We start from the raw sequence: 24,812 nt of genomic DNA on the forward strand, positions 1-24,812 counted from the left end.
TCTGCATCGTTAAATCGTAGCAAGAACGTATGCGAGGTTAAACCAATACAATGTTTATCCTTATTACAAAATCAGATTTTGCTTCTGTCCAGTATGCATACTCCGGAGCTGAAAAATGATAAAGTACCAAAAACACCACTTCCTCTAATGATCCTTAGGGTAACTCCTTAGGGTATCCCCAGATCCCAGTATTAAAATTCCCAACTTTGAACCATTAAAAGCACATTTATGGTCTGGTTCAAAAAAGCGTTGAACCCTGCTGATAACAGCTGCATAGTGGGAAGCTATTTTCAGAACTCACTCCACTTGGATGCTGCTAAGGTGTAAAATTAGTCACTAAAGTGGACTGCTCCACTGTGTACTGTTGGTGCCTCTTGAAGCGTTTTTAATTAAATTATCCGACAATACAGCTTGTTGACTCTTAAAGACCACCAAAGAAGTTTGTGCTTCAGTTTCCTTGAGTGAGATTCTGGTGTTTTGTTAGTCTCTCATTTTACAGTTTACACTTTAGTCTCTATGAAGAAAAAACAAGCTGAAATGTTCTTTGTTACTTTCTGAATAATTCCTTTGACATCATCTTACAGAGGAACACACTGTTGACAGGCAAAGCTCCTGTCAATGACTCAACAAAGGAAGCATGCCAGCTTTTTCCTATAAATTCATGTGTGGCTTACACGAATGACAGCTTGATGTCAATTAAACAACAATGCGCTGAAGGTGTGAGCGTAGCTGCCAAAGGGCCTGACATGATGCCGAAAGATCTGACGCCGACTTTTAGCTTGAAAAGTTGCCAAAAGTTGTTTAAAGAAATTTCTACACTTTATGCATAGTCATCCACGTCTATAATCAGCTTATATACACAGGTGCAGGACATTTTCCCCACATCAGGCAACACCACATGTATGTCCGAGCACCTTAATGGTTTTATTCCAAACCTGCAGTGCTCATTACACTTTACACTCTCTGTTCTGACACTTTAATATGATCTGGTGTTTGCAGTTTTCTGCTTTACTCTCTAATTTACTTCATGTAGCCATTTTATTGTATAGAGTAATTTGATTTTGTGGAGCTATTTGCTTTTGGCTGATGTTTTCTTATTAGATTTTGTGTTAGTTTAATATAAGCTGGCTGCTATAACAGAATAATTTTTATCTTATAATTAATAAGATAAAATAAAACTACAGCCTCTTGTGCAGTTTCTCAACATTTTCAGATCTTTATGATGGCGTGACATGCCTGAAGGATGATGATCATGATCAGGTGTCAACAAAGCAGACAAAGATCTGTTCTTAAACCAAGAGCAAAAAATGATTTAACACTAACACATTTAACTGGTTTTTCTAAGCAGATCTGCAGCATTCTGGTCCCGTCTTTTTCTGTGAAAAACTACAGAGATATGAGCTACAAATCACAGGAAACCACTTTTAGTTTGCAATAAGAGGTAAGTTTTCGCTCAGGTATGTGGTGGCATTGCGGTGGCATACACGTTTGCATGTCTGGCTTGGCTATTGTACAGCACAGGAGTTATCTTCCATCTGCACTGATCTGTGTGGGAGTAGAGCCAAACAAAATGGATATGAATCGATGAATGGAAACTCATGAATCTCATCTACTCTCAATATGGGCCTAATCTGCCTGAGGAACATTTTCCTCTTTTATACTCCGTGGAACATGCCTGTCATCTTTTCTAGTTTATCATTTCTCTGGATGCTGTTTCTCTTCTGTAAATTAAACTTTTGTTGTTGTTGTTATAGGGATTATTGCTTATATGTTGTAGCGGGACTCATAAATAACTCAAAAGACTCAGCTCATTGTTGCAAAGGCAGAATTAAAATGTGATTTTTCTGTGGTCTGTTATATTAGTTTTAAATTAAACTGGAGGAATGTAAAGGCGAGGCAGGCAACACTACGTCAAGACACCCACTATGACGAATACAAATGTGCTTCCACACAATGGACCACACCCTGAGGGAGGTGTCTTGGACTTACTTTTGCTCTGAGTGTGTGTGTTGGGTAGGGAGGTACTAAGTAAAGACAGGATGTGTGACCTTATGCCCAGCAGAGGAATGGTGTAACCTTCAGCCATCGTCACAGACACAGTGACCTACACTACAGCTTCCTCTTCTGCTCCAGAGGCTCTCGGCCTCAGACTGGTACGTCACTGGCTCTATTACACATGACTGCAGACACGTCATCTCCATAACATAACAGAAAAAAAACAAAGAGATAAGAAGGATTCTTATCTTATGCTAAAAAAGGAAAGAGAAATTGCTGTCAGTAACAGTGAGTTGGATATGTTAGATTCCCTGTCCTGCCCGAGAGGTTAAAGCATGTTCAGCTGTAAACTATGTAGGAGGGAAAAACTTAAAGGTATTTAAAGGGAAACAAAGAAACAAACCAGTTTAGGGAAATACATACTTATTGCAGTGATAGGAAAGTCCCACAATGACTTTATTCCAATAGGTTGTTTTGAATGTAGCCGACCAGGTGCTAGTTTCACCGAGACAGTTTTGACTTTTCCTATGCATTAGTCCAAGGCAGTGCTTTTCTCTGTGGATAACTGAGTCACAGCATGTGGTCTACACTGACCTTATGCTATCATTTGTTTCAACGAGAATTCAACTGGGGGAGCACTGGTTTCTGGCCACTAAAAATAAAGATTGACTTATTTTAAGCCAAGCTAACTATATCCTTACATTTAGAAGAAGCACCCCCCAAAAAACCCCAACATGACTCATCATGTGTTGCTAAGAATAATAAACACATAACAAACACTACTTTGTTATCAAATCCAATTTATGGTGTTTACTGAAATAAGCTGCTTTAAGCTGCGTTAAATGATTAGTCAAGCAGCTGCACCCAACATCAAAATTAGCCTACATAAACCACTCGACCATTAGAAAGTACCAACACGAGGGTTACACTACCCACTATCTCAGCAGCATTTTTTAGGCTTCTTAGTCCCTCTTCCTTTTTTTAGACTAACAATTTCTGCAGAAGCTACTTAGTGTGCCATTATTTTTGATGTAAGTATCTTTATTTACTTATTAATTGTGCTCCTGCTTAAGAAAGTTAAGGTCTTAAGGTCTGAATTTACACATCTATTTTAAGTATATTTCCCTTATCTAAGCCATAGTAAACTCTATTATTGTGAAACTGGCCCCAGATCATATAATTTGAGGTTGACTGGCAGCTCTACATTCCTCTCATGCAACCGGCAATCTACACTTTAAGTCTAACTGCTAGTGGGAGTACACATTAAAGATATTAGCTTTGTCCACGCTCGCAAGACAGTCTTCCTCTTCCTCTCTAAGAGCTCAGGATCCCTGTATAAACCTGTCACATCTCACTCATCCATCAGGAGTGTGTGTCAAAAGCAGCAGGAAGTTGCATGAACTTAACCAGCATCACATCCTGTTCTGGAGACAGAGATGTCACAGCGATGACAGCAGACGTGTCACATGTTGAGCTGCAACACTCAGCGAGCATTTCCTGGCAGGCCCCAAAAGGAAGAAAGAGCTGAAAAAAAAAAAAAAAACCCATGCCAGTGACCATAACAGACAAGCTGTCTGATGCAATGGAGCTTCAGCTCAACCAGCTGCTGGAGCTTCACTTCCCTCATAATGTGATCGGATTTGTTTGAAAAAGCAGGAAGCATTTTGTGTGGCTTACAAAAAGGAGCGAAAATCGAATTAGTCATCTTGCATCTATTTCTGAGAACGAAAGAGGAACCAGTACTTTAAAGCCAAAACTCCAAGATATTGCCGTTCATAACAGTACTGCACTAACAGATGACAATCTCAGGGACCATACACGTTGACATATGAGAGTGTGATAAATAAGAGTGTCAACCAAAGAGCTAAAATCAGCTAGAAAATGATGCAAACTGCAACATACATAGAGGGTGGTTAACCGTGGACTTGCAGAGACAGTCATTTACATCCTCTCCTAAACATTTTTGTCTCACGAGGCATAGATATCTGTGCGTGAAAGACTCAAGTCTTGGTGGCAAAGGCACGGTGAAGAGTGGAGAAGGAACAACACAACCATTTTATACGCAAATATAAAAACAACATGGCAAAGTTAGTAAAACTAAAGCCCGGAAGAATAAAAGTAAAGAAAGTCGAGGCAAATGTTGTCGTTTAGCTGATGTCCATTCAGTGTTGGTTGCCAGTTAGGGTTAAACACCCTCATCATGGATAAGACTACCCAGCTCCATTTTATAAAAAGCATATATTAAGTCTATATCAATATACAAAAGAAATCTCCTAATGGCTCATCTATTTCACAACACTCAAAGCTATGCTGTAAAGCTCAAGAGTTCTGTTCTAATTAACTTAATACTGACAGTATTTATGTAGCGTAATTATCAGTCCTTACTCAAACATTTCAGCACTTATACTGTGTCACCACCATCGTGTTGTGTTCATCGCAGGAAATAATCTTTTGGAGTTGATATTTCTTCATGAATCATTTTGTAACACTTTCTGCTGTACTAGTAAACAGATGATAAAGAGTGGCAGGAAATGTGTGAGAGAAGAGTATGATGAATAGATGAAGGTCAAACTGGACTAAAATGTGTGTATTTTTGGAATAAATGAGAGCGGAAAGAAGAATTGACTTTATTTCAAAGGGAGTCTAAATAACCCACAACTATTTCACGCTGTGACTAATAAGCATTGCTTCCACATGTTGCCCCTTAAACAACATAAATGACTGATATTCAAACAGAACATCCCTAAAGCATTTTTTGTGTTTCAGATTATCCACGGATGACTAAAGCAAAGAAGCAGATAGACATTGGTTGGCTTCTGCCACAGTCACTAAAATTCCTACCAATACCATTAGCCCAGACTTGAGTCAGACCAGTGTTGCTCCTCTCCCTCTCTGTCTTTTATGGCAAGTCCAATGTTAACCTTCTGATTTATGATCAAAATACAATAATACAGCAAGGCATTTAGCAGTCTCACTCAGAGCAGCCTGATTTGATTCCACTGAGATTTGCATTTTCTTATTTTTACACGCTTAAAACTGGTTCTTTGGGCCCTCGGGTCAGGCCAAGTACATTATAGCCAGGGGTGCACATAAGTGGTCTGCAGGTGCACATTTGCTGTCTTAGCTGTCACCAGATAAGAAGTTGCAATGCGCGTTCGTGTACATAAGCTTTTCTGGAGGAGGACAGACATTTGGTTAGAACTCTTAAAGATGTCAAGAAGCAAGCTCCTTTAAGCAACTACTTTGGTGTTCCTCCACCTCCAAAGAAATGTCAGAAGGAGTCCGAACCGCAAAAGAAGCACGTATTCTCGGAAAAGTGGATGCAGGAGGTGAGCTGGCTTCAAACAAATGATGAACGCACAGAGATGTGGTGCAGAATGTGCCATGAAAATCCCACTCTAGCGGACAAAAACAGTGCCTTTTATATGTACGCAAACGCACGTTGCAACTTCTTATCTGGTGCGCATCTTTTATTTTGACAGCGAATGCGCACCTGCGGACCACTTATGTGCACCCCTGATTATAACACTTATTAAGGCTTAAAATCATCATTAAATTGACCTTAATTTGAAAAATCAAGACAATGTTAACTACCCTGTTAAGTGTCAGCTACTCTGGCTGTTATTAAACACCCCATTTAAAAAAAAAGTCATCTTGTGATGACCAAGTCTTCACTAAAAGCAGTAATTGTGCTGAAAAAAAATCAAACCGAATATGAATAAATTACTGTTTTCTGCACCACAATGCCCCTTTTGTTAAATCCATTACCCTCTTAGGCTGAAATACCTCGGAGAGGTTTTAAGAGAAGACATTTAAATATCATCCCCTACATGAAGCGGACAGCACAAATATTAAGAGGACAACTACCCAACACTGTGGGTTAAATGCAGCCTCCTTCCTCCAGTGTGACATCATCTGACCCCACAGTATGCAAAATGTAACTGGATTCCTCTGTCTGGACAAGGCAGGACTGCAAATGTACACACACGCTTTCTTTTTGCCTCTGGAAATGTGCCACATTGCTCTGTAATCATCAGTACAGGCTGAGTAAGGGTCAGATTTATTCTGTTTGGATCAACAGCAGCGGATTAAAGAGATGAGTCACTCCTTGGCTAGACCTCAGCTCCTCTCTCTCTAAACCCTGCATCACTGTATAAATTTACATCAATAAATGCAAAGAAAAGGCACAATTCCCTTTGGGAAAAAATTTACTGTCCATTTCAGTCATGTCCTCACAGTGTCAGTCTCTCTGCTGCTTTTTGCAGTCATGTATGATCTCATTCATTTCTCTCATAGTTTGTGGTAGGACTGAGGGATTGAGCATGCACAGTAAGGGAGGTACAACGGTGAGATGAAAACAGCACATGGTTCATGACAGCCTACTGCAAATACATTGAAAACTTCCCAACATGTGTTAATTAATCTAAAAGTGTTTTCAGACAAGTCGGCATCTTCCACGCAAACGACAGCCGCAGCGATCTGCTAGTGATCACAGGAATCACAAGCAGGTTTATGGTACAGCAACCTCTTTGCAACCAATTTCACCTAGCAACAGCCAGCAACCACTCACCAACAGGTCAGAGAATGCACATTTTTCCATAGCAACCAGATGTTACCAGGTGGCAACAGAAGAAACTTTTGTATCATCTGTTTTTTTGTGTACTAAATAGAAAAGCTGGGGAGCCCCCCACCCTCACCAAAGGAATCACCCAAGTGGAAACACTGACTACTAAGATTAGTTTTAAGTATACGGCAGTATTCAGTATTACTCAAGCAAAAACTGTGGACATGTAATAATGGAAGGTTCAGTACACAGGGTGAAAGTCAGAATAGAAGTCAAACCATAATAATAGTTTCCATTTGAAAGATTTTTGTAATAATGTTTTAATTTTTAATTCATTTTCTGAGCTAGCGGCTCATCAGGCTTTTTTTCAGTAATGTCAGAGATGAGTGCGATCGAGTGTTATCTCTGGTAAAATGGTAAATGGCCTGTATTTATATAGCGCTTTTACTAGTCCCTAAGGACCCCAAAGCGCTTTACATATCCAGTCATCCACCCATTCACACACACATTCACACACTGGTGATGGCAAGCTACATTGTAGCCACAGCCACCCTGGGGCGCACTGACAGAGGCGAGGCTGCCGGACACTGGCGCCACCGGGCCCTCTGACCACCACCAGTGGTGGGAGTGATAATTGCTAAAACTAGGCAAATCGTATGAAATATTTACTTCCTTTCATACATAAAACTTATGATGCTGATCATTACTGGATTAGTCAAGACAACTTGTAATCTGAAACTAGCAGCCCGTCTTACTCACAGTTTGCGGCATACTTCCACATTCATACCAGTCTATGTCAAATAAGCATACACTTTTGAGTCAGGTCCTCTTAATCATTTGACAGTTGACCTCTTAATTTCTGTTCAGTACCTTCTACCCACTCCCTTTTCCATCATTCCCACAGCTCAGTCTTTGTTTCTGGCCTTTTTGTTACCTAATGTAAAATTACAAGACCTACACAACCTCTCACAATTATGTTTGTTCCTCATGCCCAAAGCAATTTGTCTAGAACACGAAACCATGCACACTGATCGGAGAGAAACATGACCTGCTTGGTAACATCTCTTAAATTAAATGTAATTGCTGGTTTGGCTTCACAGACAACAATTTTGCAGACCCTCTGACTAAGCGGGTGAAATAATGGATGTCAATGTTAGTAGTAGTGTTCTTTGAGATTATGGTCTGCTGCAGGAAGCTATTAACCACACTGCCAAGGGGAAGTCATACTATAGTTATTGACAACACTTGCAATGTACTTCTAGCTCTCTGTCTATAACCAGATGATAAATGCAAAAAAGTCAGCTTAGCTCAAACAAAAACACACAGAGGAACAGGAAGTATTGTGACAAAGCTTGCATCACAGGCTCTGCGTTTATACTGACCACAATTTAAAAAAAAAAAAAAACCAACTACTTTTGGTATGAGCTAGAGATGTTGGACTGCTGAATATTTTACTTTAGTTACTAAAACATTATCACATGCACACACAAATCATGTGATTCCATCATAATCACATACAGCTTTTAATAACTTTAAAAAGTTGGTAAGCAGAGTTTCATCTGTAAACAAGACATCATAGCACACACAGAGTTTTTGGCCTTCCACCAAAAAAACCACCAGAAATGTGACAGATATATTTCTCACTTCTCTTAACTGAAGCACTAATTTAGGGCCAGAACTATCGGGAATAGCCTCAGACTCCTTGCCTTAAGTACATGAGGACCAACTGTTGTTAGTTGTGTAGAAACCACCAGAGTTTCATATTTTAGGTCTGATATTTGACCAGGCGTGGGAAAAAGATGCCAAAGAAGGCAGCTGAATGACACATCACACGAACCTTCACTCCCAAACATCCAGCTCGCTCTATGGCTCCTCTCGAACACCCAAATTGGGCATGAAATTATTTTTTTCAAGGGGCACACAAGTTTTGCAAATTTGATGAGACCTCCCAGCGAGCACTAAAACTGCAGTTATAGCTCATGGAGAGCGACCTGGTCTTTCTGGTTGAAAAACACTGGATGGCTGTTAACTAAAAGGGCTTTTGGTTAAACTGCAGCAGCTGAGGCCTGAGGAGAAACACTGAGGACAGTAAGTCGACACCTGACAGCCGAAGAGGCCCTCTACACAATGAACACAACAGCCTGACTGTGTGCTCTGACTATGAATATCTGAGTGTCTTTTCTTCTTGTCTCCTGGTTCAGATTTTGTAATTGTGCAAATCTGCTTGTCTCGTTTTGTGAGCGTTTGGCAGTTAGCATAGGCTCCGTGAAAAGTGTCATTCTGCACATGGTAGCCTGATCTCCAGAAAACGCCACCTGTTCAGCGTTTGTTGCCTAACCACTTAACTAGAATTACATAATTGCTGGAGAGAAAACAATCTGTGTTGACAAAATGCCAAGACAGTTAATTTTGGATTTGGTGCCAGCAAAGTTTAATCACTGTGTTTATTATTTTTGGCTTAGGCTCTTTAACCTGCATCTAACACAGCGTCCCTTCTTTGGAATGATCATAAAGCTAATCCCAATTATTATCTCCCCATTTCAGCGTTAATTTAAGACCTTTTCAATGATGATCTTCAATGCATTTTTTTAAATAACTACATTTCTATCAGACTATAGGTAGCTTTTGTTGATTTTACATTTCTAACAGTAGCTATGGGCACAAATGAAACCCCAAAAAATCTTCAGAAATTGCTCAAATGAAACCAACAGGAACCATACGGCCCATTGAATGGCACACTGGGTGTTTGAAAAGTAATTTAGAAAATGCAATTCAAAAACAACAGATAAATACTATTGACATTAGCCTCTAAGCCGGTAATGTGAGCAGGGAATGCAAATCCTTAAATTTTCCTTAAAAATCTGCCACTGAGAGGCTCTTGAGCAAGCCATTTTCAGGAAGGTCCAGTAAGCTCTTAAGCTCTTTTCCTGATGCTGCCCTGCTTTACACTCATGCTTCTGCAGTTTCACTGTTTACTACTGTACGCTGTAAAATATAACCAGGGAAACTGGGGGCTCTGTGACCCGCTCATGGGCAACATTGCTGTAGCTGTTAAGGCTAAACAGAGGGTAACTCAATCACGTCTCCAGGGATCTGAGCTGGAAACTTCCCTCCAAGTGTTCTGCTTCTCTGACCTTTTGGGTCCGCTGTTGCAGCTGTAATCCAAAACGCCTTTAAGTTGGATTCAGTTGGCAAGGTTACAAAAAAGTAAACATCAGCAAGGCACTGCGATCAGTACAGAGTTTCAATGCACCTTGTGCTATAATCACAAGCTTTCATCTGCAGATTTGTATTTCTGGGCATGAATTTTCATGTGTACTAATGATGTCTTCCACTTTTAAAGGGCAGAAAGGTCCACATGCGGAGGCTTCGTGGGGTTTTGCTGCTCACACAAGAAACCTCAGTCAAAGTGCTACAAGAATAACAAATCTTTCCATTTCATTTGTTTTTCATTTATTTTTAAAGTGTCATTAATTTCAAATATGTTACTGTTGGAAGCGGCTCAGACAATAAAAACAACTATGTCAGGGTCAGGCTATTAAAGACGACTCGTTTTGGTTGGGAATTAACTTGATTAGGTTTAGAAAAAGATTGTGGTTTGGTAAAAACAAAAAGTTTTTCGTGACTTTTAAAGGTCGGTTAGCCTCAGTGACACGTCTTGGCTGAAGAATCTAGGCAACATATGTGCTACGTGCACAAAATATACCTCCTATTGAAAAATTTCAGTTTCAGAGTTGTGCTGTCACAAAACAACATGACAGTTTATATCTATAAGCACAAACAAATAGTTCTCATGACTATTTCACATTTTTCTATAAAACTGGGCAAGCAATTTAACAGCAGCCCGCTTAATTTCATACCCATCATGCATGGTTCGGCTGGCCTCGGCGGACCAGATAATTTAAAGCCTAAGGCTGTTTATGACTGTATCTGGAGTGTTTCTAGGTGAAATGAATGCCAACGTGGGCATCAAAGGAGGGTGCCAGTTTTTGGGTAACATGTCTGGACAGCAAATACTTGAATCTTTTTGCTTGTCCAGGAAAACACAAAAGCCTCGCCGTGCCCTGCAGTCGTGCACTGAAAGACATGTTGGCCTTTTTGTAAGAAAACACAGCTGTGCATGTGCACACAAGCACTCACCCACACCCTCTATACGACTTCCTTCTCTCTCACACACATTAAAACCTTATGACTAGCCCCAAGCAAAAAAGTGTGCCCATTCCCACAGTTCAGCATTAAGAAGAGCAATGCAACCTGTTTATTGTTTATTAAAACCCGTTTATTACACCTGTAATTACCTTTCGCTGTTGAGATTTTAAAATATTCTAAACTCAAGAGATAATCCCACGAAACCTTTTCTTCTAAAAACACAAATACACAGCAAAACAAAGTTAAAGAGGAGAAAAGATCCTGTGATTAAATAAAAAATTTAAGATTCTATGAAAATTCTCACAGGCCGTTTGCAGATGCAGGTTTAGCAGGTTGGGTTAAGTCACCCGCATGTGGAAACAAGGAAACTACAGAGGGAGATGAACACTGACACAGATGCAACTTCAAAACAGATCACGTTGATTTATTGGAACGTTTTAATAACACCTCATATAAGTTTAACAAAAATATTAGTGAAAATATTAATTTTCAATTTAAAGCTTTGTCATTTCCTTATTTCATTTAAATACAAGCCTATAGCAAGAAGGATTTGAATCCTGGCAGCTTGCTCCTGCATGTTCTGGCTTCTTTGTACTGGTCAAATACATGCATGATTGCCTGACTGGGGAAAAGTGCTATATCAGTGCGTTTTTGCTTCACGTCGTTTTATTTTTGTACCCTTAGATTAAAGATGTAAAACTGTCACAATAAGCTCAAGACTGAGCTCAGTAAGTTACAAAGAGATGTAAAATATTAACAACGTCCTTGAAAACAATTCAATTATCCATAGCACACAAAATAAGAGTGGAAGTAAAAAGCAAAATGTAATTTATTCATTCGTCCTGAAAGGTGACCCTAGAAATTATTTGCTATTCATGTCGCCTACTGCAAACTGTTGACGTACCTTCTGTCAGTTATTCTTTACTAAAATGTTCACAGCCTACAGAGAAGCATAATCCTGCCCTTATGGATATTCTGGTTTGGTTTGTTCAGGTTTGAAGTATTGTACAACTAGCAATTTTCTGATTAAAAAAAAAGCACAAGACAATAAAATACAGAAGAGTAATTATAAGGACTTACAGCAGTTAAAGAGTACAAAAAGCAGCAGGGACTTTTTTAACTTTGGGGTATAAAGGTGAAAAGGATGGAGGACATGTCAGGTATTAGTTCTGGTTTCGGTGACTTTTGCGACAGAGTCAGAAATATACACGGGGAGGTTAAAGGAAATGACAGGACTGAACAAGAGAAGAGAGCAAAGCAGAGAACAGAGAGTAAGAACATGTAAATTGCAGAGCGTGGCGTGAAAGTGCAGACTGTCGTGTCATGTGTGATGTGACTGAATGATAAGCCAATGTGGTGTTGATGATCTCAGAAGACGAAGCCACAGCATGATAATATCATGCGCTGCGCATTTGTGATGGTCTCGGAGCCTTTTGCATGTGAGACTTTCCTGTCTTACATGCAGAACACACAAATACATGCACCAACATGTTCAACCACATGTGTGCTGCATTCAAAACTTCCATTTACTTTTATTTGTCTTTCTACCACCATCTGTAACTACCCTGTAATGAAATCTGGCATTCAACGTGAAGATCCGAAGCACAAACAACATTTCTAATTAATCAGTGTTGGAAACTGTTCTTGGGTGGGTTTAGAGTTCTGCATCAAAGCCCAGCAGCCCCTACACCTACTGAGCAACATCACTGCTTGCGTTTATACTTGTGCGCTGGTGCAATCACAAGTGAAATAGGGCTAATCCTGTTGGACTTGGAGGTAATAAATATTGAACAACAGTTTTACTACAACACAGGAAGGAGAAAGACTTCAGAGGTGATGGAGCTAAACTATCAGAGCGATGAAAATGGGAAAATGGCATATGTCTATATTGGAAGAACGCTAGCTTGTGCATTAGCTTTGTGAGAGACACTTACTGCCAATTACCTTGTGTTGAACTGTGATTATGTTTGTGCTAATCAACATATTGTGTTTGCACTGCATATTAACACCAAGCGGATCTAGTTGTAGGCAGCTGTTTTTGATTTGTGTCGACATGTAGTTACTTTGCTAGGAAGGTGCACCAAGCACAATAATCGAGCATCATTCAGCAGATTTGAATGATGATTCTAGGGCTGTGCAAACTGATAACGTTTAATTTCAATTACAATTTTGGCTTGTTGTCAAATATGTTCTTATTGTTTTCTTGTAGAGCGACCGTTTTATTTCCAAGGAAACTCCTGCCAAGCTGCAGCACGTTAGGTTCAGTTAACATTTTCTTTCTAATGAAATTGTAATGAAAGAACAAAGAAATCCACTTTTGAAATTTCCATAACTCTTCTATTCTTCCAGAGTCTGTAAGTAATCCTGTCAATTATGATTTCAGTATTGATCAAAATAATTGTGACTGGGATTTTTTCTATAATCGAGCAAACCCGGGTGACTGCGAAGATGCAGTGAAGCCTGAAATATAAGTTATTGATGTCTGACCATTCATTTAGATAAAGGCCTTAAAACAGCTGCCAGGATGCACTGTCGAGATATCTGCCAAGTGGCTAAACTTGCTTCCGGACGGACGTCGCTATAAATCAAAATGGGATAAGGTCTGTAAGTTGAAGGCACAAAGTCGGCGAGTGAACGTGTGTGTGTGTGTGTGTGTGTGTGTGTGTGTTAAAATGGACAGGAGAGGGTGAGGAATAATGGGAAGGTGGGGGTGGGGTGTGCAGGACCCCATGTTGTAGCCATGGTGAGGTTACTAAGACAAAAGGCTTGTGTTTGAGCAAGGACAGCAATCATTCTGGTTTATTCCCTGCAATGCTGAATTCTCACCAGCTTTAATGCTACATATGCATTTCTACAAGGATCATTTTTGACAAGAGTAGACTGCATCAAGCATTTAACAGGCTCTATTATTAGTTTACTGCTCTGCTTCAGGAGAAATCGTTTTATGACTCTTGCAGTTATTAAAAAACAGGGGAAAGAATCCACCAGTGGCTCTCGCTTTTATTTGGTATCTCACAGTGTGGACAAAACAGATTCTCCTCAATGTGAAGACTGAGCTTCTTTAGTCTTAATCTTTATTGTAACACAAGCCTCGATCTAACTTTAATGTTTTTGAATTTTTATTATTTGGATGTGGTGTAAATGTCCAAACCAGCTACAACAGGTTTGCATAAAAGTCAAAGAAGATTCTGCCACCTCTAAAAGTACCTCAGCGTTCCAGCAAGCGGTATAAACAATAAACACCTAACTGCTACAATCCAGAATGAGTTGTGCAATAAATTATCGTAACCAGAGTGACCTAATGAATGAATGCTTTATTTGTCACAAGCAGTCGATCCCTTACAGCAGCGGTCCCCAACCCCCGGGCCTCGGACCGGTACTGGTCCGTGAGTCGTTTGGTACCGGGCCGCGAGAGTTGAGGCTCAGATGTGAAATGTATGGTTTTCAGGGTTTTTAAATCGGTTTTCAGCGTTATTTTGTTATCGTTTTATCGTTAACTCGGTTTTTTCACGTGTGTTATGATTAAATCTTCTTTTTTTGGTACCGGTACTAGTTTTATTTTGTTGTATTTATCCGCGACACCTTAAAGGCCGGTCAGTGAAAATATTGTCGGGCATAAACCGGTCCGTGGCGCCAAAAACGGTTGGGGACCGCTGCCTTACAGTGTCTGAAATGCTTCTGTTCAGAGAATGGTTTATCATTTTTAATCTTCTTCTAATTTTTAAACATTAGCAAGGAAGTATTTCTAGACACGTCTCGACACAAAAGTACTTTAAGATGGCAAGAACAGAGGAAGTGACATTTAAAAGCAACACTCCCTTGGTTCTACATTGCTACATCAGTGTTTCCCACTGACTGTACTTAGATAATTTAATATGCTATAAAATGATATATAAACTGGGGCAATAAATGATGGAGCACTAGTCAGCTGCTTCTCCAGTTAGTTTCTTATCCAGTCTATGGACTCAAAGTCCATGGTCCTGGACTGCTGCTTGCAATCGTGGTACTCTGTGAACTTAGTGTAGTGTACTATCTTTCTATATGGTGCAGGTTCCAGATTACTGCCGGCAGCTGCAATCCAAGACAATGGACTTCAAATCTGTCTGAGCAATGGATCGGACAGTAAAGACAGCTCAGAGCAACGACATCCTTACAAGCCACCCAGCAGGGAAAGACTAGACTGGAGACACTAGCAAGTTCAATTTAGCATCCTCTTTTAAAATAAGAGCAAGAGGACTGCATAATTATGAATCAATAACAGTGTTGTCTTGGATGGATTAAAAAAAATGCTACTAAAAATTAGGGCTACAACGATTCATCAACATACTCGATGACGCGGAAGCAGAATTTTATTGTCGATGCGTCATATACTATACCACATAAATGTGTTTTTGTAACTGTAATATACTGCAGGAAGCTATGGTGGCCATTATCGCCCTTATCATCTGCCAAGAATGCACTCAATACCAACGAAGAAGAAGATCTTGATGCATGCTCAATGATCCAGGTAAGGAAATCCCAAACAGTTAATTCTGTTCATCAGGACAGACAGTGCAAAGCAGAGACAGCACTACTGCAGTGCACAAGCATTTAAAAACGCCGCTGTTGTGCCAAAAAATGATCATCTGCTTAAAACTGATTTCCAATGTTTTTATGTGTCATGTCTTTACTTATATTGGTAAATAGGACTTTGGTGAACATGATTTACAAAGTGATTATATATAAAATGTAAAAATTACCTGTTTTCCAAGTATCTTATGACTTTATGTGTTATTGTACCTACATTCAAACCAATCCGGTTCTTTTTGGCCACATAAGACATCTTTTTAAACCTATTATTATATTTGTTGCAATTTCTGCGATCCTCTTGGTCAGATTACTCTTAAAAATATTTTTTTTAACGTCAATGAGACATTTTAACTGGATAAATAAAGGATATAAACGTCACTTTTGGGCTTCCACCTTTTGATAGGAATGCTGTTTGTGGCTCAAGATGACTTGATAGGTCATTTGACATTTGTTTCACAAATTATAGGCCAAAACGTTATTTAGAGCAGTTTAAATACGGGCAGTTAATATTTGGCAAATACTAGAAATCAGTTTTTGGCAGAAAAATCTCTTTTTGGCAGCTAATGAGTGAAATGCGATTGTAAACCAATAAACAGAGATAGCTACACTGTCTCCTAGTTTGTTTGTTTAGTTTTTACACACATTAATACTATAGCAAACCTTTTCCACCTAACATTAAGTAGCTAATCTGTGGGGAGAGAGAGAGAACAGGGTGATATTCACAGGTGGGTAGACTTGGGGAGGTGAGGCACTGGAGCCTAGAACAGGTTTGCCCACAGGAAGAGGAGATAAGAGTTATTGAAATAATTGTTGACTAATCGAAGAAAAATTGGCAGATTAGCCGACTACCAAAATGATCTTTGGCTGCAGTCCTGCTAATAATGCACTTGTTGTCAATTCATAGAGGCACTGCATCTAAGTAAAGTCTAATTCGCCCATTGAATGCTCGAAGATTTGTACACCTTCACAGGAATGCTGTTTGTGAGCCTAACTTCAGGTCTTAAACTGCCTAGATTCCAGTATATCATTCTCCACCAACTTCAGCATCATATATTTCAGCTCCTTTCACTGGAATGAGTCTGATCCTCTGATATATCCTGAGTCAGTTAGGCTAAAGTTTGTCTATTATGTCTGAGTGTCCTGAGGATGGATGCTGTTAACATTAACTTCCTTGGGATGTCAGTTGCTGTTTCACTAAGCAGGTTTCTCATCAGTAGCTACTGATACACGTCTGCAACCCTTCAAGTTTACATGTTTAAAAGCTGTCGTTTGTTAGCTACACTTCTAAAGGTCTTGCATTCTTATTGTTGTAGTGCAGCAGTCCAAATCTTCCACACGTTTGCAATAATTATTTATTACCAATACCTACAATCCCTCTGTGAAATGTGGGAAACATTGTGTATGCTTTATCATTCCTTGTTACTAAGGGCCACCACCGGCCTCGGGTCTGCACTTTGAGAACCCTGGATGCAGGAAAATTCAGTGAGAGACACTACTGGTATTGGAAATATTTGCACCTATCTAAACAAAAGATATCCAGGGCCTGAGGCAGTGACAGCATACACTTTAAATAACCTTAAAAAGCAGGAAAGGAAGTATTCAGTGTTTTGTTAGCTGCACTAAGAGGAAGTGGTCTTTGTTAGACCTTCACATCCAAAAAGAGAAGCTGCTTTGAGCTGGGTGCCCTTGAGACAGAGGTGGGGATATTCTGCACAGCTGCTCAACTGATGTCATAGGACATTAGAGAGGTTCACAGTAATTACAAGAATATTTACAAACACTAAAAATTGAATCAAGAACAACTCAAACACAGTCTGCCAAAATCCCACGCTGCCACAGACACAGAAGGCTATCAGCAGGATGGACCAGGCTAGCCTGACACAGCAGATTTTGCAATATTGAGCTGCCCACTGAGCTTTCTGTCGCGGTTTTATTAAAGTGGAAACTGGGCGGGCCAGACAGGGTGGAGGTGATGGAGTGGAGGTGAGGGTTGGCTGGGTGGTCTTGCATCAGATGCATTAATTATTGATCAGCTGAGAGCTGAGGGGGGGTAAACATGCGCAATGAAAACACCGGTGGAGGTGAAAGTCTAATCTTCATATCTCCATCCTGGACAGCATGTGTGTCCAACTGCACCCTGTCCCAAATGAGCTAGGGGAGATTAGCGCGTCTACGTCGCCTTGCTTGATTGCAGCTGCTCTTTGCACATGGCAGACTAATCTCTGGGCCCGCGGGCTGACGGGGGTTATTATGATCAGCTCCTTGAAAAGCATAATAAAAACCTAAGTGCAACCTCTCACAGACAGACGCCTATGGTTTTTAATTATCTACTTACATGGTCCGGGTTCCGCTCGTTCCCAGGCAGTGCTGTGCGTAAAGACATTTTTTGTCCCTGAGTGAGCTTCGCCGTCCAGGAGAGAAAAAAAAGTCTGGGTTGTGTTCACACCGGGTGAAAAAAGAAAGAAAGAAAGAAATGCCACCCCAGACTAGCCTGGCTGTATGTAGATAGAGGGGGAAAGGCTTCACTTCTCATAAAATCCTCATTGTCACAGTCCGTGAAGGCAGCACAGATCACCAAGACAGTGATCCAGCTTAAACTGATGCTTAAAAAAAAAACTGAACCGGTTGGCTACATCCACTTCATGTCTTTATGGTGTGTCTGCCTCATCTGAAGAAGGAAAACCAACACTGAACCCCCCACTTAGCGCTTCGCTTTCCCCCAAATCCCCTCCCAGACGCTATCCTCTCATCTCTGTTGACACGCTGCTGGATAGTTAACAAAACAGCCCCTGTGGTCACCGGTTTACCTCCACCTGCATCGTCTTCTGCTGAGAAAGGAGGAAAGCGCGCACAGCCGGTGGAAAACACAGCAACCGATAGGGGCTGATAAGAGGAAACAGAGGCGAGGACTCAGTGTCCCTCTGGCCACCACGGTCTGAATTCAGAAGAAAAAAAGCAGGGGACTTTGTGTGTTCCTGTTAGCTTGCTGAATAATTCTGGGGACAGTCCACGAAGACGCAGTCAGTTTAAAAGGAAGCAGGAACCGGCTGAGGCAGCACTTCTGGACGCCGGGAGACGTTCAGGGCCCGGTTAAATAAATCAATGTATTGAAGAGAGCAGGCGGACGTGCAGCCTCCCAGTGTGTGAGTCCTATGGTTGGTTCTTCCTCTCTGTCCAGTCCGCCCTTGGCTCCTCTCCTCTTTGATTTGGTTAAAAGTGCTGCAGCGGTAATTGAAGAAGTCGCCGGCGTGTGAGGGCGAAGATACGTCTCCGCCGGGTCACGAACACACCATCTGTTTTCTAAGAAAGACGAGAGAAGAGCGGACCTCTCCCCCAGTTCGCCTCCCGAAAAACAGTGACAAGAGAAAGAGTGGGGAACGTCAACGGTAGGCAGGGCTGCTGCCTTCCACGCACGCGCACACAGACACGCGCTATTCTCTCATCTGTCGAGCTGCCTTCAAGACCCCGCAAAAAAATCTGTCTTCCGGCAATCTATCAGAGCTCGGAAAATAAAGATACCCATGGTAAACTTTCCAGGATGAAGAAAAGCTATCAGCAGGATTTAAGAAAACAGCCGCTATGACTTTATGTCCCATACAGCTATATATTGTGTTAATAAAGGTTGATTAGAAAAGGCCTGAAAAGTGTCTTTTATCTGCATTCCTTGTAATGACCAGCAGGAGACAACCCTTACCTCAGTGAACTCTTTCCTGGTGCGTTTATGGGCTCCGTCGCTATTTTCATCTCATATTGCATAGAAAATTAAAAGGTTTGGCCATTCTGTGTTTCACATAGGCCCACGACTAACGACTCACTGATAGTGGAGTTTTACAATCAGGTTCACCACTCACATATCACATCCAGTTTCAAAACACTAAGATGGCAGTGGTGAAAATGCTTAGCTCTGGGCTTTATAAACCAGTGGGTGACTTCATAATGCGTAGATACATCCTTTATAGCGTCTTACAAAATGAAAAATAAATAAATAAAAGTTCCACCATTTAAGTTTGAAACAGAGCCACGCAAAACGTACGAGAAACTCTTAAAAGTAACTCGTGAGCTAAGAAATGACATCTTTAAGTATATATAATCTAAACCTTCAAAACAAAAGAGAAGTCAGAAAGAAATGTAAAAGTTATTTAAATTCTTTAAAGCAATATGATATGATAATAACTAATAAGTGTGAGGTGGGAAATTAAGCAGGTTTCTGGCTGAAAACCTCTCTTTGTTATGGAAGCAGCAGGCAAGACATGCGGTGTTTTAAATGAAACAAGTAAATTTTTAAAATCAATTCTAAAAAGAAAAAAAAAAGAAAAAAAAAGAAAGGGCAGCCATTGAAGAATAATTAAAACTGCTGATAACTGTGGAAGAGTCATTATCGGTACTTCTGCTCATTTATACTAGAACACGGTGCAGCGATTCAATCAGGCAAGTCATTATGAAAAAAGGCAGGGCTAAAAACTGAAAGTCAAAAGCACACCTGTGAAACACCGCCCCCTGGTGGTGGAAGATCGGGTTAAATTGTATAGATAGTATTTACAAAAAGTACCTTTAAAAATAACATTTATTAGATAACAAGTATATTTAAAGTAAGTTTTAACAAATTACACACAACATACAAAGGGCTGTTTTATGTGCATGGCCCACAGACACACTAACTAATGACTATAAATCAATAGTGAGTGAATTTGTTGCATTTCCAAGCCTTTCAATGTGAGGCACAGAAATGTGTGTTTGTTTGGCACAAGTGAGAGGACACTGGTGGATTTGTTGTTTTCTTGAATATCTAAATCTGCAGCCAGCCTCTGTGAGGCAGAGGGAAACACTTGAGAAAGGACTGTGAAAAATAAATAGGGATAAGGCAAAGTTTAATCCCTCTAGCCTGTAGTTTTCCAAAAGCCAGAGCTTTGCAGAAACTGGACCCTAAATTTTGGGGACCATGTCGAGGATACGGCTCCTAAAAAGTCATTGAACCACATTATGGTGACTGACCTCTGATAAATTGAGGTCACCATCCTATACACTAGTCCTGACCTATTATGCCCCTTTCTGGCTGTAAATGAGAGCTCGAATAATACACCAGCCTTATTTCTGTGGTTGCTTGAAATTTGAAGACACTGATCATGCAGGCTGAAATATTTACCCAGATAAGTTAAGCTCTGTGTTTCATGTGCATGCAAAGCTAAAACAAAACACCACGTTTCCAACAGCATCAGAACACAACACCCTTCCCCCCCAGTGTGCATGAAGGCACAATTACTCCATTCATACAGACATGCTTGTGTGTGTGTGTGAGTGTGTGTGTGAGACAGAGAGAGCAGGCTAATATTACCAGAAATCTGTTTCTGCTTTTGCTGAAAATCACAAAGGAAGTAACATTTGTTGATAATTTAAAGTATGAATTAAACAGCAGGTCTGCTCATTGTTAAAAACAAGTAAAAAATAACAATCGAAAGGAACAGCTGCTGCACGTCTCCTGTTATATCTTTGCTGTTATTGATTAACAGACAAGAACTATTAGCAAATAAAACTGTTTCATACTAAACCTGAAAACATGCCCCCTTTAAGAGCTCATTGACAGATAATCAAAACCCCAGGAAATCAAATATTATCACTTTCTATGTTATCCTCTACATAATCAAGCTGCAGTGCACTACAGCATTATATTGATTCATTACTGGTTTTGAGGGCATTTTCTACCCCACAGTGGAGGCTTTGAATTGTACTGCAGACCTTTTATTGTCATCCCTATGATGTAAAAATGTCATATATGCACAAATAGTAGACAAAACTTTGAATGGGAGATCTGAGGAGTTTTTATGCTTAGAGCCAGAGGTAAGCACGCCAGGATGCCTCCAGTATAAACCAAAGCATCTAAACCTCTTGGCTCACACAGTCTTTAGAGGACATGACATGGTCATCGCCCAGCTCACTTCTGATCACACGTAGAGAGAGAAGCCCATCTTATGCTTCTCTACACTGAACCCCAATGATCACCAGTACACTGTGTTGTTTTGTTTTCAATTTAAATTCACGTTTTATCTCGTATCATGCTGATTCAATCAAAGCGTCTTTACCTCCACTGTGAATCGTCTCTACCGCCGCAGTTATAATGAGGAAAGATTTGCAAAGAGAGGCATCTGCAGCAGAATTCAAACCCGACACTTTTATGGAAGCTTGCAAATTAAATATGAAAACAGATATATGCACCAAACAATATAATTCAGGATTTAATGAGCTCATCTGCCCAGGAGGGGGATGTGTGCAGTTTAAAGCCGGTTACTGCTGTTTGTTTTTGCTAAGCAGATTTATTGCTGCAGTGTGTTCACAGAAAGAGCCCAAACACCTTTTTTTCTAAAGCTAATGCAGACTAAGTCCTGCAGCAAAGCCTGCATTCATGAAGGTTGTAAAGTTCAGTTTTTGGTAAAGCCGTTTAAAGGAGTACTCTTTTCTCTCCTTTAACACTTTAATCTTTACTATGACCTTTGTGTTGTAGAGGGTGTGGATGGGATTGGACAGAGTATTATTTTTCTATTTTGATTTTATTTTTTTGCTGATGTTTGTACACTTTAATCAGGAGTTTTCTGAATAGTCTAATAGCAGCGCTGACTAAAGCTTGTAGTGTAATTTGTCATTCTTTTGAACACTCCATTAAACTACATTAGTTATTACTCTAATTTAAGACAGTTAAGACTATCTTTATCTCCCAAGGTGTCACGTGTTTACATTTTGAATTAGAAGCACAAACCTTACCTGGACTGATCTGGACCTGTTGGAGCGAACCCAGGGCCTCATCCTTCCTCAGCACTGCTCCTTCCTGGTTGAGACTGAGCGCTTCAGTGACCTGAGCCCCTGCAGACTGAGGGCCTGATACTGTAAGGGAAAGGTGAGCGGCACACAGGCACATTCACTGGCATCCCTCGGAGAACAGAGGCAGAGCTGCTGCTGCAACTGCACGCGAATCGATGCTGGAAAGAACAACCAGAGCAGCAGTCCGTATTTCCATGGAGAGCCTGTACTCAACGCAATGTCACAGAGTATACCGGCAGCATTAGTGTTACTGCTCGGTCAGCTGTGCATAAACCTATTAGAGCAAAAAAAAGAAGACAAAAACAAAAGTGAATGTGGAATTGTCGATATATCTAATGGGCTACAGAAAAGGTGGCGGTGGTGGTGTGTGAATGTGTTTCTGTGTGGCGTGATGGGCTTGTTTGTGTGTGTGGATAACAGCTAGTGATTTGTGCTGCTCTGAGCGCGTCAGCAGGGATCAATACAGGCGGGGACTCATGCTCGCCCCGAGGGCATCAGAACTACCACAACATCACTCATAACCCAATTGTTTCTCAGTCTTTAACCTACTTCTTATCTTAATCCAAAAACCAGTAGATAACCCCCAAGATTTGGAGTCTAGGGTCTAAAGCAAGAAAAAAGACAGAAGGACAAGATAGAAGCACAGTTCTGCAGTCATACAGGCTTCTTTTTGATCCCAAAGGTTAAAGGTGAAATTTCTCATGTTTATATCATCATGGTACGATATCCTTTGAGGAGCACTTTGCAGGAATTCCTTCTGCAGGTGAAGATTTATGTGCTTCTTCTTTTTCTTCTTTCGGCTGCTTCCTTTAGGGCAGGGGTGGGCAACTCCAGGCCTCGAGGGTCTGGTGTCCCTGCAGGTTTTAGGAATTTTTGAACCAACACAGCTGATTTAAATGGCTAAATTAGCTCCTCAACATGTCCTGAAGTTCTCCAGAGGCCCGATAACGAACTAATCATGTGATTCAGGTGTGTTGACCCAAGGTGAGATCTAAAACCTGCAGGACACCGGCCCTCGAGGCCTGGAATTGCCCACCCCTGCTTTAGGGGTTGTCACAGTGGATTATCTATGAACCTCCTCTGAGGTCTTCCTCTTTTCCTCCTGCGATGCAGCTCCATCTTCAACATCCTTTTGTCCCATAAATCTCCAACCTTCCTCTGCACATGTCAAAACCATTTCAGCCTCACCTCTCTAACCTTGTCTCCAGCCTCTCAGCCTGAGCTGTCCCTCTGATGTACTCATTTCTAATCCCGTCCTGTTCACTCCCAATAAAACATTAGCATTTTCATCTGCAGCTCGACCTCCTGTGTTTTTGTCTCCAAATCACACATCATAGCAGGTCTCATTACCATCATCTCCTTCACTCTTGCTGCTATCCTTCTGTCACAAATCACCCCTGACACTCGTCTCCACCCACTTGATCACCTGTCTTGTGCATTGCTCATTGCTTTGTTGGTTGACTCCAGGTATTTAAACTCCTTTAACTTTCTACATTATCTGTGCTCCTTGCATCTCCAACTTCTTCTCAGTCACACATGTATTCTGTCCTGCTTCTACAGACTTTCATTTCTCCTCCCTTCAGAGCATACCTCCACCTCCCCAAACTCTCTTCCACCTGCTCCCAACTCTCACTAAAATGTGATCTGCAAACATCATAGTCAGGACTTTTCTAAGATTAAAAATCAATCAATCAATCAATCAAGTCCAAATTATCTCTTTGAACTTTAAGGCAAAACAGTGTGGAGTTCTTTCTGCAAACCTAAGACTCATTTATACTAAGTACAAACATACACTTTTAAATTAGTGAAAACTGTTTCACTAAATTTGATTATTGTTTTAAAAGAACCCCTAAAATCCACATTGTAACATATAAAATGTATATCATGTAATAACATGTATTATATAAGGTGTATATTATAATATAAATATTTGTTCCTGAGGTGTATTGACAGACTGTACAAAAAGAGAATATTAACAAATGATCAAAAATCAATATTTTAAAAACTGTGAAACTGGGAGGTGTGATTTCTCCCATGTGTGATATGAAAAATATTCAGCCTTCTTTAAATCAGCGTATAAACATTACTGAATAAAATATTTTCCTAAACCTGAAGGCGTTCAAAAAAAAGAAGAAGAACCCAAACATGAGAAGCAAAACAAACAGACTCTCCTTATCTCCTCTTTGGTAGGAAGCCAGCTGTAACAAGTTGTTTCTCTGCCAATCCCCCACACTTCCTCCCACGATACCCTGGACTGTAATCTGGAAGGGATTACAGCCAGTCTGACCTACTGTACAGCCCTGTGGCTGCTCAGGCAGTCGGTGCAGCACGGAGCTCATAGCCAGCTGCTAAATGTGCACACTGACGTCATTTACATGGATTTAAAAGGAGGTACCAATGAAACAATGAAAAGCAGCCACCAGGGAACAACACTGGTCTTTCTCAGTAAATTCACAGAAAGAGCAGTTTTTAACAAGCAGTCACGACAGGCTGAATGTTCTTGTCTGTGAAAAACCCCAAAGAAACCCTGATGATGTAGCTAATGAAGCCCGCTTTCTGCTTTCCCAGAGGGTTAAACAGTTCAAATGTGTTGTGTAGTCTTTGTTTGCAATTAAACCTAAAAGCTAGAGATGAAATGCTGGAAACGTAAGGAAGAATTAAACAGAAAGACACCTCTTCACTCATTTAGGAAAATAACTGAAAATAAAGTTCCCCTCAAAAAGGC

At 40.5% G+C, this 24,812-nt stretch overlaps 1 protein-coding gene across 5 annotated transcripts in view; it reads right to left on the bottom strand.

Annotated features, from left to right (window-relative positions):
* mark4b (MAP/microtubule affinity-regulating kinase 4b) overlaps positions 1-22,455 on the bottom strand; it is a 59,475-nt gene extending 37,020 nt beyond the window's left edge. Inside the window, exon 1 of one of the 5 annotated variants that reach the window (XM_080888572.1) lies at positions 22,031-22,452. In XM_080888572.1, the coding sequence (XP_080744698.1) occupies positions 22,031-22,072 (42 nt within the window). In that variant the 5' untranslated portion in view covers positions 22,073-22,452. Of the gene's footprint in view, positions 1-17,612; positions 18,688-22,030 lie in introns of those variants that run through there. The other 4 variants (XM_080888571.1, XM_080888574.1, XM_080888573.1 and 1 more) reach the window with 4 other exon arrangements.
* Between the last annotated feature and the right edge of the window lie 2,357 nt (positions 22,456-24,812).

Source organism: Rhamphochromis sp. 'chilingali' (assembly GCF_963969265.1).
Source record: "Rhamphochromis sp. 'chilingali' genome assembly, chromosome: 8".
NCBI classification, from domain to species: domain Eukaryota; kingdom Metazoa; phylum Chordata; class Actinopteri; order Cichliformes; family Cichlidae; genus Rhamphochromis; species Rhamphochromis sp. 'chilingali'.